The following is a 17,115-nucleotide window of genomic DNA, read 5'->3' as shown; positions in this document are numbered from 1 at the left end:
CAATCAATATTCGGTATAATGATAAGAATAAAGTAAACTACAAAATATATTATTACATTCTAATTAATGTTATCATACCATAGAGCTGCCTCGGTGTCCTATTTTGTGTCCACCTATCCCAAAAATGGGTGCTCTTCTAGTGCGCTATGGTCTACCTCGTGGGGGTGAGGGCTGATGAGGGGAATGCTTGTCCAGTACATCAGTATGTGGCTGTAGAGTGTCAATTCCAACCGGAGGTCCTAGAGGGTCAGATGAGGATGCGGTAGGTGGGTAATAATGCTCTATGTAGAGGCCAAGAGTGGGTGCAGTAGAGCTGGTGGGTGGGTAAGAGGGTGTCTCGGGGAGTATAGGAGGGGTCAAATTTTAATCAATACTGAGATCAAAATTGGGCTGCAAAGGTGGGTTGGGTGAAGGGAGCTCGGACTAAAGAGATGCATCTGGGATGGGTGGTAGGACCTCAGGCTGAGGAGATGAGTGCGGGATGGGTGCAGGCATCTCAGGACTACTTACAACCCAAAGGGTTGTTGCACGCCGACCACAGCCCTTAGCTGCACTTGTGATTGGGCTTGCTGTAGCAGGCATACCACGGCCCCTGGCTGCACTTGTGCTTGGGCTTGTTGTAGCAGGCCGACCACGGCCCCTAGCTACACTTGTGCTTGTGCTTGGGCTTGGGCTTGCAATAGCACGCTGACCACGGGTCCGTGTACTTACGGGTGCTGTGCTTGTGCTTGGGGTTGCAGTAGCTGTTGGTTCAGTCTCATGCCCATTGTTTGCCTGCCCATTTGCTACAGGACCACCACCAAGGCCAGCCACATTATTTAGGACACGCCGGACATGGTTGTGAGCTTGGCTGCCTTCAGGAAGCATCTCCAACAGCACAAATGGCTTTGAATCTGAAACGGAGAAAGAACCAGTACAATCATATTTGAGACAGTTATGTATCAATTAATGAATGGATAATATAGTACTTATTAATCTACTCAAATACTTAACTAAAAACTAACAGTTTTATTAGAATACTATATGTAACAGAAACTCTTTAATTGGATGTCAGTCAACTCAAACCAGATTTGTTGAAAAATTCATAGAAATTGATTCTACGTTCATACATGTACTCAAGTAAAACGAAATAGACAATAAAATCTAATTAGAACGTGTAAGGTTGAATTTATTCAACCATCTAATTGGCTTTATTCCGTGCCAAATTTGCTTGTATTTCAGCATTTAGTAACCCTGTATTTAGGTGGGTTTGATGTAAGGGTAGTGAGTGAGATAGAGTGAAGTTTGCTCAAGAGTGTGCAAGAAAACAGAGACTCGCGGCTGCAAGCCGCTAGACGCAGCACACGTGCCAAGCATGCTGGAAGGTGAACAGTCATACAAGCTGGAGCACTACAGGACAAAACACGACAACTGGCCATACGGTTATCTCGCGACTTAGTCAAGCCGCGAGGTCAAGCCGCGAGACACCCCTGTTTTGTAAAACCTGACGTTTCACATTCCTCTCACACTCCAGTATAAATATCCCTTTTACCCACAATTGTAAGAGAGCTTCCAGAGAGAATTTTGAGAGAGAAACCCTAAAGAAAAACAAGATTGATTCACCCACAATCTATACATTAGAGTCTCTTCAAATTCCTCAACTCTCTTCCTCTCCATTGTCAAATCCTTGAGAGGCATTATACCAAACCTGGTTCTCACCATTATTATTACTGTGAGAGAGCTGTTTGGATTTCTGGAAAGCAATTAGGAAGGAATCAATCTTCATTGGTTGATGCTACGGTCTAGTAGCGGAATCCAGGAAGCTAGAAAAGAAAAAGGTTCGGCGCAACCTCGTTGGAGCAAGAAGCTTAGAGAGCTTAGGTGCACTGGGTAGATTAGGCTTGGAGGGTCTATTGCTGTCCTTGTATCCCAATTGTATTTTCTAGTGGATTGTTTACCGCTTGGAGGGCGGTGGAGAGGTTTTACGCCGAGGGCTTCGGTTTCCTCTTCGATAACACATCGCGTGTTGTCTTTGTGTTTGCAGCTTCCTTTCTCTCTATCTTTGCATTTTTATTATCTGCTGTGGATTGTGTTTTAATTTGGCTTAGATAGATTTTACCAATTCCATATTATAGTTTATGTTAAGTTTCCGCACACTAGTTGTTTGACATAATGCTTGAATTGGTTAAGTTGTAATTTGGGGGTCTAAACGTTCAAGGGTGTTTATACACATAATTGAACTTTCAATTGGTATCAGAGCGGGTACACTGTTATTGGTTTCATTACCATTGTGTGATCCTTAACTCCCTTTTGAGATGGATCGGTCTCAATCCCTAAATGCACCTCCATATTTTGATGGTAGTAATTATGCTTTTTGGAAGGTTCGCATGAGAGCTTTTCTGTGTTCAATTGATGAATCCGTTTGGGATGCTGTTGAGATTGGTTGGACCAGACCTGAGGCAGCCAAATCCACTTGGGATAAGGCAGCATTTGCTGCATCTAATGCTAACAGTAAAGCACTCAATGCTATTTTCTGTGGTATGTCTCCAGATGAATTTCACAGGATTTCTCACATTACCGTTGCCAAAGAAGCATGGGAGATTTTGGAAACCACCTATGAAGGCACGAAGAAAGTGAAAGACACCAAGTTGCAAATACTGACCACTCGGTTTGAGAAGCTCAAAATGAGTGAGGATGAGTCTTTTGACTCTTTCTATGGGAAGCTAAATGAGGTGGTTGTCAGCAAGTTCAACTTGGGGGAGAAAACGGAGGATTCAAAAATTGTAAGGAAGATCCTTCGATCATTACCGGAAAGTTTTCGTGCTAAAGTGATGGCGATTGAAGAGAGCAAGGACCTTGATGACATCAAAGTCCAGGAGCTGGTTAGTTCTCTTCAGACTTATGAGATGTCGCTGCCCAATCAACGGAAGAGTAAATCTCTTGCTTTTAAGACCATTAATGAGAAGGTGGAAGATTAAGACTCATCGGGAGAAGATGTGGTTGACAAAGATGTTGCATACCTTGTCAAAAATTTCAGAAAGTTCTTGAAATTCAAAAATAATGGCAAATTTGATGATAAAAGAAAATTCCAAAGTTCTGGAAGGGAGAAAAGGGAATTCAAAAAGAAAGATGGAAAAGAATCCCAACCTACACAAGGTGTCACTTGCTTCGAATGTAACGGGTATGGACACTTTAAGAAGGAATGTCCGAATTATCTGAAATCGAAAGGCAAAGTGTATGCCACAACATTGAGTGACTCGGATTCATCTGACTCAGAATCTGAAGAAAGCTGTGATGGAGAGGGGAACTATTCAGCTTTTATGACTATTGCTCATGTTGAGTCTTCAGATGAGTTGAATCTGCTTGTACGAGACCTTGGAGAACATAGTGATGATGAATCACTGGGAATTGTTGAAGAATCAGATGCTGAAGAAGATGAAAGCACAGCAAATCTTCAAGAGAATTATAACTCACTATTGGAGAAGTCGGGTGAGTACACAAGGGTGGCCAAGGCTGCTGTGAGAAAAATGAAGAAGGCAAAGGAGGACTACAAAAGTCTCCTAATCCGATATAGGGAGGCCAAATGTGAGATAAAAACACTGAATGGTGAGCTGTCCGAAGCTTACACAAAAGTGAGATTTCTTGAGCATGAGGTTGTGCAAGCAAATGCTAAAATAGAGAAGGTCACCACCAAGAAGCTAGATGATGTTATTTCATCTCAAAAGAGCTTTTCAGATAAATCCGGATTGGGATATACCGGAGGAAGTAGCTCATCTGGAAATGTCACTGAAGAAGTGAAGTTTGTAAAGGCCAAAGACCCAGTTGTAGTTGACCTTACTAATGAGAAGCTCAAGATGGAGGAGAAGAAGAATGTGGTGAACCAACGGTTGTTGAATTCCCGTAATTAATCTGTGGGCAGGTCTGAATCTCGTGCCAAGTCACGCCCACGACCACAAAGAGGTCCTAGAGCAACTTATATGTGTTATTATTGCGGACTTCAAGGGCATACTCGACCAAATTGCCAAAAGCTGAGAGCAAAGAATAGTGCAACTCCTCAAAGGTCAGGAGGACCTAGAAATGATAGAAGAAATTGGGCAGGTGAACAATCTAGAGATCAGAATGGTGATCCCGGAATGATGAACGTGATGAAGATGATTGGTGCATTCACCAATTGCTTGGAAAGCTTCTCACGAAGGTTTGAAAGCCCTAACTCCCGTACCCAATCCTATAAGGAAATCACCCCAAACGCAAGTGACGTGTGGGTGAAAAAGGGTACTCATGCATAAGCATTACAACATATCCATGCATTAATACTTCCTATGCTTTGCGACGATATTTGTTTGTTTGCTTGGTATTTTTGTTGTTGGGTGTTAGCTTGTTTACTTGTGCATACTTTTAATTTATTTCGTTTTTTATCAATCTTTTTCTTCTAGTGTCAAAAATCCAAAAATCACATAAAAATTAGAAAATCAAAAAGTTTGATTGACATTGTTGAGTTTTTGTCTCAAAACTTGTTTTGCTAAAAAGAGCTCACCAAATGTAAATCTCCAAATGAAAAGAGATATTGAGCTGCAAAAGCCTGTCGCACATTCTAGTATTCGACTAGGAAAAAGGATAAGCGACCTTATATTAAAGAAAATGTTTATTCAAAAAGCCAAAGGCTTGTTCATTAAAGTGAAATATCAAATATCACTCTCACAATGAGAGGTGATTGCCTCAAAAGATCAAAAAGATCAAATGTTATGATTAAAAGTGGAGTCAAATGTAAAGCTCCAAGTTATGTTATCAAGTTTTGTGGGAGGTCATATATACATATTTCTATAATTGAGATGGGTCACATGATCTAGTGCTAATTGTGTATGTCTTGGTTGAATTGATCATTGAAGCTTCACATTAGACTAAGGACTATCTCATTGTTGATACCCACACACAACACACAAGTTTATGTTCAACAAATGCCATATTCATTTGTGTGATTGTACTTGATGAAATGTGTTTTCACATGCTCAATCTTTATTAATTCAAGCACAAAAAGATTTTTGAGTGTTTTAGGTGTTTTTGGAAAGAATTTTGTTTGAAAAATCTGAAAATTTCAAAAATCCAGTTTTGCCCTGTTTTGGCAGCTCAGTCGCGGGTATGTCAAGTCGTGTGCCTCAGTCGCGTCTTCGCGGGTCATTTTTGGCGACTTGTTCGCAAGTGGAAGGTCCAGTCGCGAGGGCTACTCAGAAATTTTCGCGGCTCAGCTCGCGACTCACTCGCGGGTAGACCTTCTAGTCGCGAAAAACACTTAGAAAAATTTTTCAAATTTTTGTCCTCGAGTGTTTTGGCGGCTTGAACTAGCGACTCTATGGCGACTCAATCAAGTCGCGAAAAACGCGTGTTTGGCAAAAATATGGGCAGTTTTTAAATCTTTTTCAGTTTTCCCTCAAACTTTTGTGACTGTTCATCTTCTCCTTCCCAAACACTCCGTGCTCCCATTTCCAATCTCCATTGTTGCATATTTTCTGCTCAAATTCTTCAAGTCACAGGTATGGGTCTTGTTTTTCCTCATCTCATTTTCCCTATTTCATGGATGTTTTGCTTACCATTTGGATTGATATTGTGTTCGAATCATTCCTCTCTTTGTGTAATGGGTATGACTTGTTATGTTTGTTGTTGATATCATCCATTTTCATGTTGAGTGGTCACATTGTTCCCTTTCATTGTTCTGTGTTTTGCCTGTTGTTGATTCTGAAAATCTTTTGTTAAATGGGTTTGGTATTTATATGACTTGCTCATTTCACTTGCTTGAGTGTTGATGTTGGTTTTCGGCATTGGTTTACTGTGCTTTTATGTTAACATAATGTGTGTCTCTCAACCATGTGCTCTAGTTTGGGTGCTCTGTTACTTCATTTTGAAAAAAAAAAATTTCCATGTTCATATCTTTTGTGGGATGTTTTATGATATCTGTTCTTAATGTTCGAATGCTGTATTTGTTTGCATATCATGGTCATGGTAAACTGTCTCATTGACAGTTCTGTTAGTTTTTGTCTCTCTATGCCTTTGTGCGCTATCACCATTTTGCTGCACCTGTCATTTTGTGCTCCTTAGTATTGTTGGAAGTTTGGTTGGGTCTGCACTATCTTCAGTTTGTATTCATGTATTGAAATTTTTTACTTCTATTAGCACTGAATCATGTTGACATTTATCTTGTGTGGTACTGTTGTTGGTTCTTTGCTGTAGGCCTGTTCTCTTGCAGATGTCTCGTCGATCTTCCAGGGGTAAAGACATTGTTGCTGACGATCCAGCAACACCAGTTGCTAAAAGGATTCAACTATCATCACAGGCATCTCAAGACCCCAATGAGGATAGGTTCAGAACTCCGCTTACCTCACACGTCTACTCAAACATTTTTGACAAGTCAACCCCTATAGTGGAACGAGTGGTGGAGTTTAATACCTTAGGAACCACTTTTATCCCTCGAATCTTTGAAAAACGGGATTGGGCAAACTTGTTCGGGAACTTTAATGATCCAATGGATGAGCTGGTCAAAAAATGCTTCTCCAATGCAACTGATCTTGGAGTTAAACTCATTTTCTGGGTCAGAGGAAAAGAGTTTGGCATTTCCCCAAACTCCATCGCAGATCTTCTCGGCATCACCAGACCTCAGAATGTGGATCTAACTCCTTACGATGATCGAACTCCAGAGGTTGAAGAAATTCTACAGATCCTAGGATCCGATCATGAAGTATCCAATACAGGAACATCCATCAGCACCGCAAAGTTTGCACCAGAGTTGACCACACTGAAGTTGATCATGTTCACCAATCTCTACCCACTATCCAACACTACATTCATCAATCTTGGGAGAGCTCTATTCCTTTGTGATCTTATTACAGGAGCCCCCATTGATATATGTGCTCACATCTATTACACCTTGAGGAAGACCACGGTTCGAACTGCAGCTCGAGGAATCATTCCATTTTGCAGTCTCATAATGAAGCTCATTCTTCGTGAAGGCATTATTCCTCCTACAGATGGAAAAATGTTGACCCGTCAGCGTCCTATTTCCATGTTCACTCTTCAAGCTAGTAGAAGTCACTCCTCTAAAACACCAAGGAGTGCTCACATCTCTCCGGTTACTCTATCTGCCCCTGAGTCAGAGACACCTGCACATACCACATCTACTTCACGTGCTGTTCCTGAAGCTTCACAAGCTAGTATTCCGCAAGCACAGACTGCTCCTCATTCTGATAGAATAGGCAGTTTACTTGAGCATATTCAGAAACGCATTGATGAGATTGTGACAATTCTCTACTCCACAAACAACCATGTCCAAATGCGTCTCGAGACTATGGAGAATCAGCTAGACGCTATTCAACGAAAGTTGGACGACAGCCTTTAGCTATTCGTGCCAAAAAGGGGGAGATAAAGCATTCAGTAAGGGGGAGAAAGTTCAAAGGAAGTGTGCATAGTGATAGGGGGAGTACACACATACTTTTGACATACTTTTGTTTTAAGTCTTATCCTCTAAACTTATAGGTTTACTTTTGTTGGACTTTTAGTGTTTATATGGGTTAGATACACTGTGGTTTTGGTGTATAGTTGTTTCTAACTCTTAACCTATACTCTTGGTTTAATCTTTTATATATTTTGATGATGTTATTCAGGATATTTTATTATTTGTACCCATGTACTTTTGTAAGCTTTTAGGGTTAATGTTTTATGCATAGTTTGTAGGCTTTATGGTATGTACCTTGCTTAATGCAGTCTTTTTGCTATGTTGAAATCAGTACTTTAATCTAAATGTCTTGCATTTTGATTTATGTACTGTCACTCTTGTGCCCTTATAGGATTGTTCCTAGATGCATATACCTTGTGTATTATGCATTGGTTGAGTGTTGAGCATACAAGTATCTTGCCTTGGGCTTGTTAACTTGTATGTCCTTGTGTTCATTCCAAGTGTAAATGAGCACTGTGATCACTACCTTGTGGTGTTCACTTGGTTGATCAAGCCATGGTTTGTTTCTTAACTCCATCTTTGCTTGATCACATATTGCCTGTTTCATATGCATTTTATGATTTTCTGCTTACAATGATCATGGTGTATTGTTGTGTTTCAGGAGTATTATGTTCATATGATTCAAGTGCTTCACAGCTTCTAGAGTTAGGTGTGAGTGAGTTTTGTTCAACTGTTCCCAACTCACATGTTAAGTCTAGAGTCTGTTTTAGGGTTTTGTCACGGAATAGCCAAAGGGGGAGATTGTAAGGTTGAATTTATTCAACCATCTAATTGGTTTTATTCCGTACCAAATTTGCTTGTATTTCAGCATTTAGTAACCCTGTATTTAGGTGGATTTGATGTAAGGGTAGTGAGTGAGATAGAGTGAAGTTTGCTCAAGAGTGTGCAAGAAAACAGAGACTCGCGGCTTGGCCTCGCGGGTGACTCGCGGCTGCAAGCCGCCAGACGCAGCACACGTGCCAAGCATGCTGGAAGGTGAACAGTCATGCAAGCTGGAGAACTACAGGACAAAACAGGACAACTAGCCATACGGTTATCTCGCGACTGGATCTCGCGACTTAGTCAAGCTGCGAGGTCAAGCCGCGAGACACCCCTGTTTTGTAAAACCTGACGTTTCACATTCCTCTCACACTCCAATATAAATACCCCTTTTACCCACGATTGTAAGAGAGTTTCCAGAGAGAATTTTGAGAGAGAAACCCTAAAGAAAAACAAGATTGATTCACCCACAATCTATACATTAGAGTCTCTTCAAATTCCTCAACTTTCTTCCTTTCCATTATCAAATCCTTGAGAGGCATTATACTAAATCTGGTTCTCACCATTATCATTACTGTGAGAGAGCTGTTTAGATTTCTGGGAAGCAGTTAGGAAGGAACCAATCTTCATTGGTTGATGCTACGGTCTAGTAGCAGAATCCGGGAAGCTAGAAAAGAAAAAGGTTTGGCGCAACCTCGTTGGAGCAAGAAACTTGGAGGGCTTAGGTGCACTGGGTAGATTAGGCTTGGAGAGTCTATTGCTGTCCTTGTATTCCAACTGTATTTTCTAGTGGATTGTTTACCGCTTGGAGTGCGGCAGAGAGGTTTTACGCCGAGGGCTTCGGTTTCCTCTTCGATAACACATTGCGTGTTGTCTTTGTGTTTGCATCTTCCTTTCTCTCTATCTTTGCCTTTTTATTATCTGCTGTGGATTGTGTTTTAATTTGGCTTAGATAGTTTTTACCAATTCCATATTATAGCTTATGTTAAGTTTCCGCACACTAGTTGTTTGACATAATGCTTGAATTGGTTAAGTTGTAATTTAGGGGTCTAAACGTTCAAGGGTGTTTATACACATAATTGAACTTTCAGAACGCATTACCATTATATCTAATTTAGCGTTATTGTGGTCGACATACTTTCGAGTGACCGGACGGTACCAGATGTAATAGGCATGATCGTGGGGCATCTCACCAATCTGAGGAGGTGCATGACAAACTTGTTGTCGTCTCATTTCCCATGAAATGATATACAGTCCATGCTCCTCCCTCCAATTCTTTTTCACCTTCCCATGTAAGTCTATTTTATGCAGTCTATCATCGTAGACAACATCGTCAGGCTGCTGCTGCGCCAACCCAAACTGTCGAAGGACACGGTCTGGGTGGTGTCTCTCTACTATGCAAAAACACACAAGCGGCACCCTTGCTGTCCACGTATCCCTCCCTACAACGCAGAACTCAAGAAGGTAGCCGAAGTCTGCCTCGTATGGCTGCCACACAATCTCCAATAGAAACAAAAAACAATTATCATAGCATCTTAAAATGTGAAACAAGAGAGAATACATAGATAAAGGGAAAAACAAAATTTTAACAAAAGATATGTTAAAGGATGAAGCAATCATATTCTTAAGGGAAATTATCATAAGCAAATCGAATTTTTTAATATTATTACCTGGTCTAGCTGCATTGTCACTAATTGCTCGCGATAATGGACCAAGGCCATGTTGGATGGCCTACTCTTCGAGCTTGGCACCCGCACCCACCTACAATTACGAGCGAATAACATAAGAACGATAATACAATTTAGTTATTAAGAAGAGTACATTGCATAACACACTAAATATTAGGAAAAGACTTACTTAAATGCAAGTGGAGCATATGGCCATAGGCCATAATCACATCCAAGTGGGGGCTCTATCCTCGAGCATAAGAATGGCAACCTTACCCATGCCCAATACTGGACCAAGGTGCACGCCCCACCAATCTGCGATGCCCCTTTCTCGCTTGCCCGACACAACTCCCTGTACAACCAGGCCAGGCAACCACTACCCCAACTATACTGTCGCGGATCACGAAGGTTACGCATGAAGTCCAGGAACATCAGATGCACCCTATCTCCTGACTTGTCCATGAAAAGTTTATCCTCTACTAGCGCTAAAATATAGCACCGGGCATACTGGTGTATCTGAATCTCCGTTGCGTCATGAGGCAGTGGCGTTGCAATGGCCTCAACAAGTCGGCTGATGAGAATTCTTTGCCCCACCAAAGTTTTATTGTCATTCGGCGGAGTAAAACCAAGCAACTCCCCACACACTTGACTCCAATCCCCATCCTCCACAGTAGTCAGCCCAACCAAGACCTCACCGTCTATAGGAAGTCCGAAAATCACCTCCACATCTTGTAGGATGATTGACATCTCACCATGTGGAAGATGGAACGTATGAGTCTCTGGCCGCGATCGCTCAACTAGGGCCGTTATTAGGCAATGATCTATCTCTCTGGAAGTGACTCTAAACAATCCTTCCAGCCTTAGCAATTTGATAATGTCAATCACCCGATTATCTTGCATCTGAACGTTTGCCATCTCCTTAGTGCGACTACGGCACATAAGTGGACCCGGCTCCTACAAAATCAATAAAAATTATAACGGTTGTTAGAACTAGAAATACAGCTTTGAGAGAACTTGCTAACTAAAAGTCAAAGACAACGTAAAAATTAAAGCAGTTGTTAGAACTATAAATTTCACCTCGCCATTCCAAATGGCCTCTGATCGATGATATGGTTGTCGCGTCAACAATGACCTCTGAAGCAGACCGAGGTGCAAGATCTTTAGCTCCTCATCGATCCGAGGCTCCATACTGCAAAGAGTATAGACAATTAAAAAGGTTATGAAAACCCCAATTTCTCTGTGCCAATGTCTGATAAGAGTTCATATATTTTCATTCCATCACCTTCAAAATTATATATATATATATATATATATAGAAGATTCAAATGACAGTTAAACATTACAAGTGCATACAAACTAGATAAGAACATATAGGTAAATAAAAGTTTACACTTGTTGGAATCATAAATTTGAAGTGAAAAAGAAAGAGTTACAGAAACATTCAAGCTTTAAGAGCATCAGCAAAATGTGACCAACTGACCATGCAAGAGAATGGCCCTTAACATAAAATTTGTAGGCCTTCTACATTCCTGTTCTAAACTTATTTTCGTAAGTAAATAAGATTATATTTTTTAACATTATTCTTTCTTTTGTGCATTTCCTAACTCCTTTCAGTCTCTACATTGGTTGCCACCAAACAGTCATGCATTACAAATGATACTTTCCTACATAATACAATTAAAGATATTATAAATTAATTAATTAATTAATTAAAGGTTACTCATTCAGGAAATAAAAAAGATTGCTTTGGGACAAAAAATTTGGGTCATTTCATAGGATATTTGTAATTTTGCTTTTATGAGAATCTAAGGGATTTGATTAATGGTTTGTCTCAATGACTTGTGATGTTCTACGATGAATATGACAGCCCAGCTAAGAGTCAGTTTCCAGATCAGAATGCTGGAGTTGTACAAGGGCGTCAAATTGGGGAGAACGTTTCGAGAAATGACAAGATCAATTTTCTTGTGAATACAGTAAGTATAACCATATGAATTTTTATTTATTTTTTTAAATAAACGCAATAGCCAAGTGTCTATGGTCTTTTATTAATAGGGTGGAAATTTTGTGAATGTTAACTTTTGATAGCGATGGTGATTATTGATTTAGACCTTTGAAACTGAAATGTAGCAAGCATCTTTCAAATATGTTGAATGTAATGAGCTCTATGAACATGATGTTATCAGCCATTTCTTGATCAGTATATACCACAACCTAGCTGCTTATTCCAAATGGAAAGTAAATTATTTGTCACTATTTCTCTTTTCTGTTTTTGACTACTTCTTTGGAAAAATATCATTTCATAAAAACCTCAAACTAATCCTATGGTATGGTCATACTTTAATTTTCTTGGATTGTTCCATTCAGGATGATGCATTGTAGCTGTTGGAACAATTGTAAATCACAGCAGAGCCTGTCAATCCATTCACACAATGTATCATGATCATTAGAAGGGATGATTATAAGGCTTTGCTACGATTTCATCTACAACTCTTTTTATCCTTATGCTTAGACAGTTTACCTGGACTTTCTATGTTGTTTAGAAAGTGGTATAATTCACTAGAATTACACTTACGCTCTTAGTTAGTAGCTTTTCAGTCCTTAATCATGGATTTGACAATTAAAAAAGTAGGCTTAAATATACTGTTGGTCCCTAAAACTTAGCCCATGAGCAATTTAGTCAATGAAGTGCAAATTGATAATATTTAGTCCCTAACAAACTTAAAGAGGTTGATTTTACTACCTAAAAAACTTGAAGTGGTCAATTTTAGTCTCTAATGAACTTAAAGTGATCACTTTTAGTCTCTATAAAGTGATGATGTGTTAGATTTAAGTTTGGCTAAGTCATCTAAGGAACTGAAAGTGACTACTTTAAACTTCAAGGAGAAAATCACTCTTGGGCTAAAATTCAGAGACCAGTAGTGTATTTTGGCTAAGGTATTAGACAACTTATGTTTTGGTGATTGAGGCCTTCATATGTCAACTATATATTTATATCACTATTATTTGTTCTTAATATATAGTAACTATTACAAATATGTTTTGTTTTTCCATGTACATGCAATTTATTTTCTTGAGAAATGCTGAAATGTATTAGCAAATTGTTGCACTTAAGTTCTGCTCAAATATATTTTCATGTTGTTGTTATAAGTTTTTTCTTGCTTGTTTATAAGATGATGTTTGGTTGATTTTTTCAGTGAGATTTTTACTGTTTCCCAAACATTTTCTCCTTGTTGTCATAATGGTATGTTAGTTTTATTTTTCTTTTTGTTGTTCAAAAGATTGAGCTTGGTTTTATTTTTCTTTTATTTTTTTCTACCTCTTACAAGGCCTATCTAGACAAGTTGTTAAAATAACCCTAATTCTGCAGCTTCTTGATATTAAGGATAGTAAAGAGGTTGTTTATGGCACTTTAGATGCCTGGGTTGCATGGGAGCAAAACTTTCCTATTGCATCTCTTAAGAGGGCATTGCTTGTTCTTGAGAAGGAATAGGAATGGCATAGAATTATTCAGGTATGAGCCATTCTCTCTCTCTCTCTCTCTCTCTCTCTCTCTCTTTGTATTTATGTGCATGCATGTGAAAATGAAGCATATGCAATTATGCCTTTTTTTAACTTAAAAAATGAGGAAGAGAAGAAGATCTCTTCCAGAATAAAATGAAGAAACGTGAAGGAGAGAAGTATTAAAAAAAAATCTCAAGACAACTGCAAGACTGAGGTGAAGAAGAACTCTTCGTCTAATTAAGAGTGCTAGCTCCCTTTTCTTGCTTTTTTGTGTTATATAAAGCAATCTAGTCTTATTAGCAATTTCTTTTGTTTATAGATTTCAGTTTAAAAACCTCTATGGGAAATATAATTAATCTTTATGGAGAAACACGTCTATCACTGGGTCACTGCAAGTTTTCATGTTCATTTTCTCTAGCTAAAGAGGTTTTGCCACATAAACACATTGAACTGGTCAATTGATATGGGGATTAAATTTAAGAGATGCATAAATTGAAGTACCTGGGCAAGGATTTTGAGCATAGTTGGTGATATATTCATCTGACCTGTCCACTTGGGGGTCCAAGGATATACATACATAGGCACACACTGCTGCCTGCATGTATGAATATTTACTCTAACAAATTCCTAGTTGGTTCTGCAGTAATTGATACAGATTTGAAACATTATATCCTGAAGTTATTCCAAGTTGGTGCTGATATAATTTAAAGGTTCTAGTGGGGCCAATGTTTAATTTGCAATTTCACATGAGCAGGTAGTGAAGAAAATTGGCCTTGTCAATTTGTTTACAAGAAGTCTTCCTATTAGGATAATGCTGGTTGGACCTGCTATCACTTTGCAATGGTTATTCTATGACACCATCAAAGTTCTAAGTGGATTGTAAGTGCATTTTGTCCCCTTTCCCCTCCCCCCCCCAAAAAAAAAAATTTAGAATCCAATATGATTATCTACTTTTTTATTTTCTTGGAAAGATTTATGTTGTTAAAAAAAAATATTTCTGTCATATGTTGATTCTTGCATGAGTTCATGTATATTTTAGGCCTTAGTGTCTGATAGTTCTATAGGTTTGCCACTCATGACTTGCGTCATGAGTGCCTTTGAGGTATGAATTTATGTCTGATAGGGGATTGTGGCATTTGGGTCAAGTGTTGGCACTTTTTTTTTACCCAGCACTCATAATCATGGTGTGAGCTACTGTTTCGTATTTTAAGTGCTTGTCACAATGACAGAAATTCAAAGTACAAGATTTCTACTGTTTTGTAATTAAGGTACTTGTTAAAGAAACTGTGATATGCCAAACAGGACAACATAGATAGGCAATATCTTTGGTTAGGAGAGAAAAGCATAGACGCAGTCTAAAAGTAAGGTTGCGCTGGATGCAGTCAAGTCTTTGATATATTTCTTGTAAGAAGTGTAGTTGTGTTCAATAGTTGTAGTTCTACGACTACAAGATTTTATTCTTCCATGGACCTACAACTAAAGAATTTTATTTTGTTCCACTAAATTTGCACAATTCTAGAGTCCTACAATTAAGACTTCTAATCTTACATATTTTTTTCTTGCCGTTATATTCCCCAAATTTCATGTTTAAGCATTCCAAGATGCCAAGATTTATAACCCTGCTCTCAAAATCCCCTTCTTCATAACAAATCTACAAATTAGCAGAGAAAGTCTTTGCAAGTACCATTGAACTAAAATTTCAACATAAGGTAACAAAAAACAAGTTTATTTCTTTCTAATATAAGGGTACTATGTGAAATGAAATTCAATATCTTAGCCTTGCATTGATGATAAATCAAAGTTATCTCACATTCCCATATCTAGGATTACATGTTTAGTGTGCTCTTTAGAAATTACATTCTTTCAACATGCTTTTCCATAACCATCTGTTTGTATAATTCCTAAAACTTTAGAACATGGGTGCTCGTTCCCAAATGGTCATTGCTGGAAATAAAGCACTGGGTTTCCTTTAAACAATATTTCAGCAAAGCATTTGCCTCAAAAGTGAATCAAAGTTCCAAAATGCCATCTTTGAATCAAATCCAAAAATGGGTACTTCGGTTTCCTTTAAATACCACATTTAAATTTTTTTTTTTTTTTCAATTCTAACAATCACAAAAAACTAATGTCACTACCAAAACATAACCATATTCTCAGAACACCAACAAAAAAAACACAAAAAAAAAAAAAAACCCAAAAAGATCCGAAAAACCCTAGGTCAAATCATGAAATTCCAAAATCTAAAATTGGAGAAAGAGAGACAGAGGAATCTAAGAAGCAAAAACGAGAAAGCATTCAGATGAAAGAGAGAGTACCTTCAGCACGGTGGGTTACGAACGGCGTTGAGAATGAGCTCCGATTGCTTGATTCACGACAGTGGCTACGAATTTGCTTCAGATTAGGGCCACGAATTTGCTTTATGAATGAATGAGTGAGTGAGTGAGAGTGAGTGAGTTTGAGAGGGCGGAGAGAAAGGGTGTGAGTGAGTGAGTGTGTATTTGAACATTCAGATTTTGTAATGATTCGTTGAGAGCTGTGTATCTGTTATATTTCAGCATATTAAGTCTTATAAACTCGATATCTATGTGGCTCCACCTAGCAATTTTGTCCATGTAAGGTTAGCACAAAAACACTTAACTCAAGTTTCTAAAACTCGAGTTCCAATTGAATCTCGAGTTTTAGAAACTCGAGATGCTATTTTCATACATTGTTTCGGAGCAGGGCAACTAACAAAATTGTTAAAATATTATTGTTATTTAGAAAGGGTGTTCCTAATATGTGGATTTCTTTCGTACTTCAAAGGAACAAGAGTATCATTTGTCTTAAGTTTTGAGGTAGAGTGTCATTCCCTCGAACCTAGGTTTTTTTTGTAATTTAACTTAAAGATATATAATAATTATATAAATTGACGGTCACAAAAGGAAATCCACTATAATTTGTTGGAGTCCTTTCTGACGATAGATTACATGTAAATACAATGAGACATTAAATTTTCTTGTAGCATATGGTATGTAAACCATTTTTTTAATCACCACATACTATTTAAAACTCCCATATCCTATCCTCATATCTGATTAAGATTTTAGACACTTGTTGATTCAATCCAAGTCCAAAAAATAGATGTTACAAGAATGTATATATAGAGAAATGTTATATCCACAACATTTTGACGATATTCTTACAATAAATTCTAAGTGGCAAATTGTTGCGGATTGTGAGTTGTTGTTGGTGGGGCAAATATGTAATTTCAATAGTAAGTTCAAATTAGAACTAATAACAGCTAATTACCTATGATTTATTGTAAAAATATTGTGGACGTAGCACTTTTTTTAAAACATATTTTTTGTAGATAGAATAAAATTTCAACTTATGGCATATGCCCTATGATAAATTGATAATTGCTCTTTATTATATATTGCATTTAAAAATAAAATTGAAATTTTCATAATTTGTTAGCATTATAAATTGCCTTTTAATAGTTAACCGATGTAAAAGATGGAAGGACTAACAGTAATAACAAACTCAAACGACTATTTTTTGCCATTTAATAGGATTTTCAAAACAATTTCGTTAGTTGTCAAGTTTTTGAAACTATTTTTTAATTAATCTAATATCTTGAGACACTTAGCTTATAAAATAGTTTCAAAAACTTGAAAACTAATGAAATTGTTGTAAAAATATTGTTAAAGGGTAAAAAAAGTCCAATTT

General features: G+C 38.1%; 1 protein-coding gene across 8 annotated transcripts in view; it reads right to left on the bottom strand.

Moving 5' to 3' along the window:
* Nucleotides 1–15,955, bottom strand: part of LOC126725753 (serine/threonine-protein phosphatase 7 long form homolog) — a 45,153-nt gene extending 29,198 nt beyond the window's left edge. For 2 of the 8 annotated variants that reach the window (XM_050430650.1, XM_050430648.1), the window contains exons 1-6: nt 15,723–15,955; nt 10,984–11,095; nt 10,097–10,860; nt 9,910–10,000; nt 9,433–9,739; nt 79–893 (exon numbers count right to left, since the gene is read on the bottom strand). In XM_050430650.1, coding sequence (XP_050286607.1) covers nt 424–893; nt 9,433–9,739; nt 9,910–10,000; nt 10,097–10,860; nt 10,984–11,094 — 1,743 coding nt within the window. In that variant the 5' untranslated portion in view covers nt 11,095; nt 15,723–15,955 and the 3' untranslated portion in view covers nt 79–423. Of the gene's footprint in view, nt 1–78; nt 894–9,432; nt 9,740–9,909; nt 10,001–10,096; nt 10,861–10,983; nt 11,096–13,908; nt 14,300–15,722 lie in introns of those variants that run through there. The other 6 variants (XM_050430652.1, XM_050430654.1, XM_050430653.1 and 3 more) reach the window with 5 other exon arrangements.
* Between the last annotated feature and the right edge of the window lie 1,160 nt (nt 15,956–17,115).

Source organism: Quercus robur, chromosome 5 (assembly GCF_932294415.1).
Source record: "Quercus robur chromosome 5, dhQueRobu3.1, whole genome shotgun sequence".
Lineage (NCBI taxonomy): Eukaryota > Viridiplantae > Streptophyta > Magnoliopsida > Fagales > Fagaceae > Quercus > Quercus robur.
Note: the sequence above shows the minus strand (reverse complement) of the source record. Positions and strands in the feature narration are given on the sequence as shown.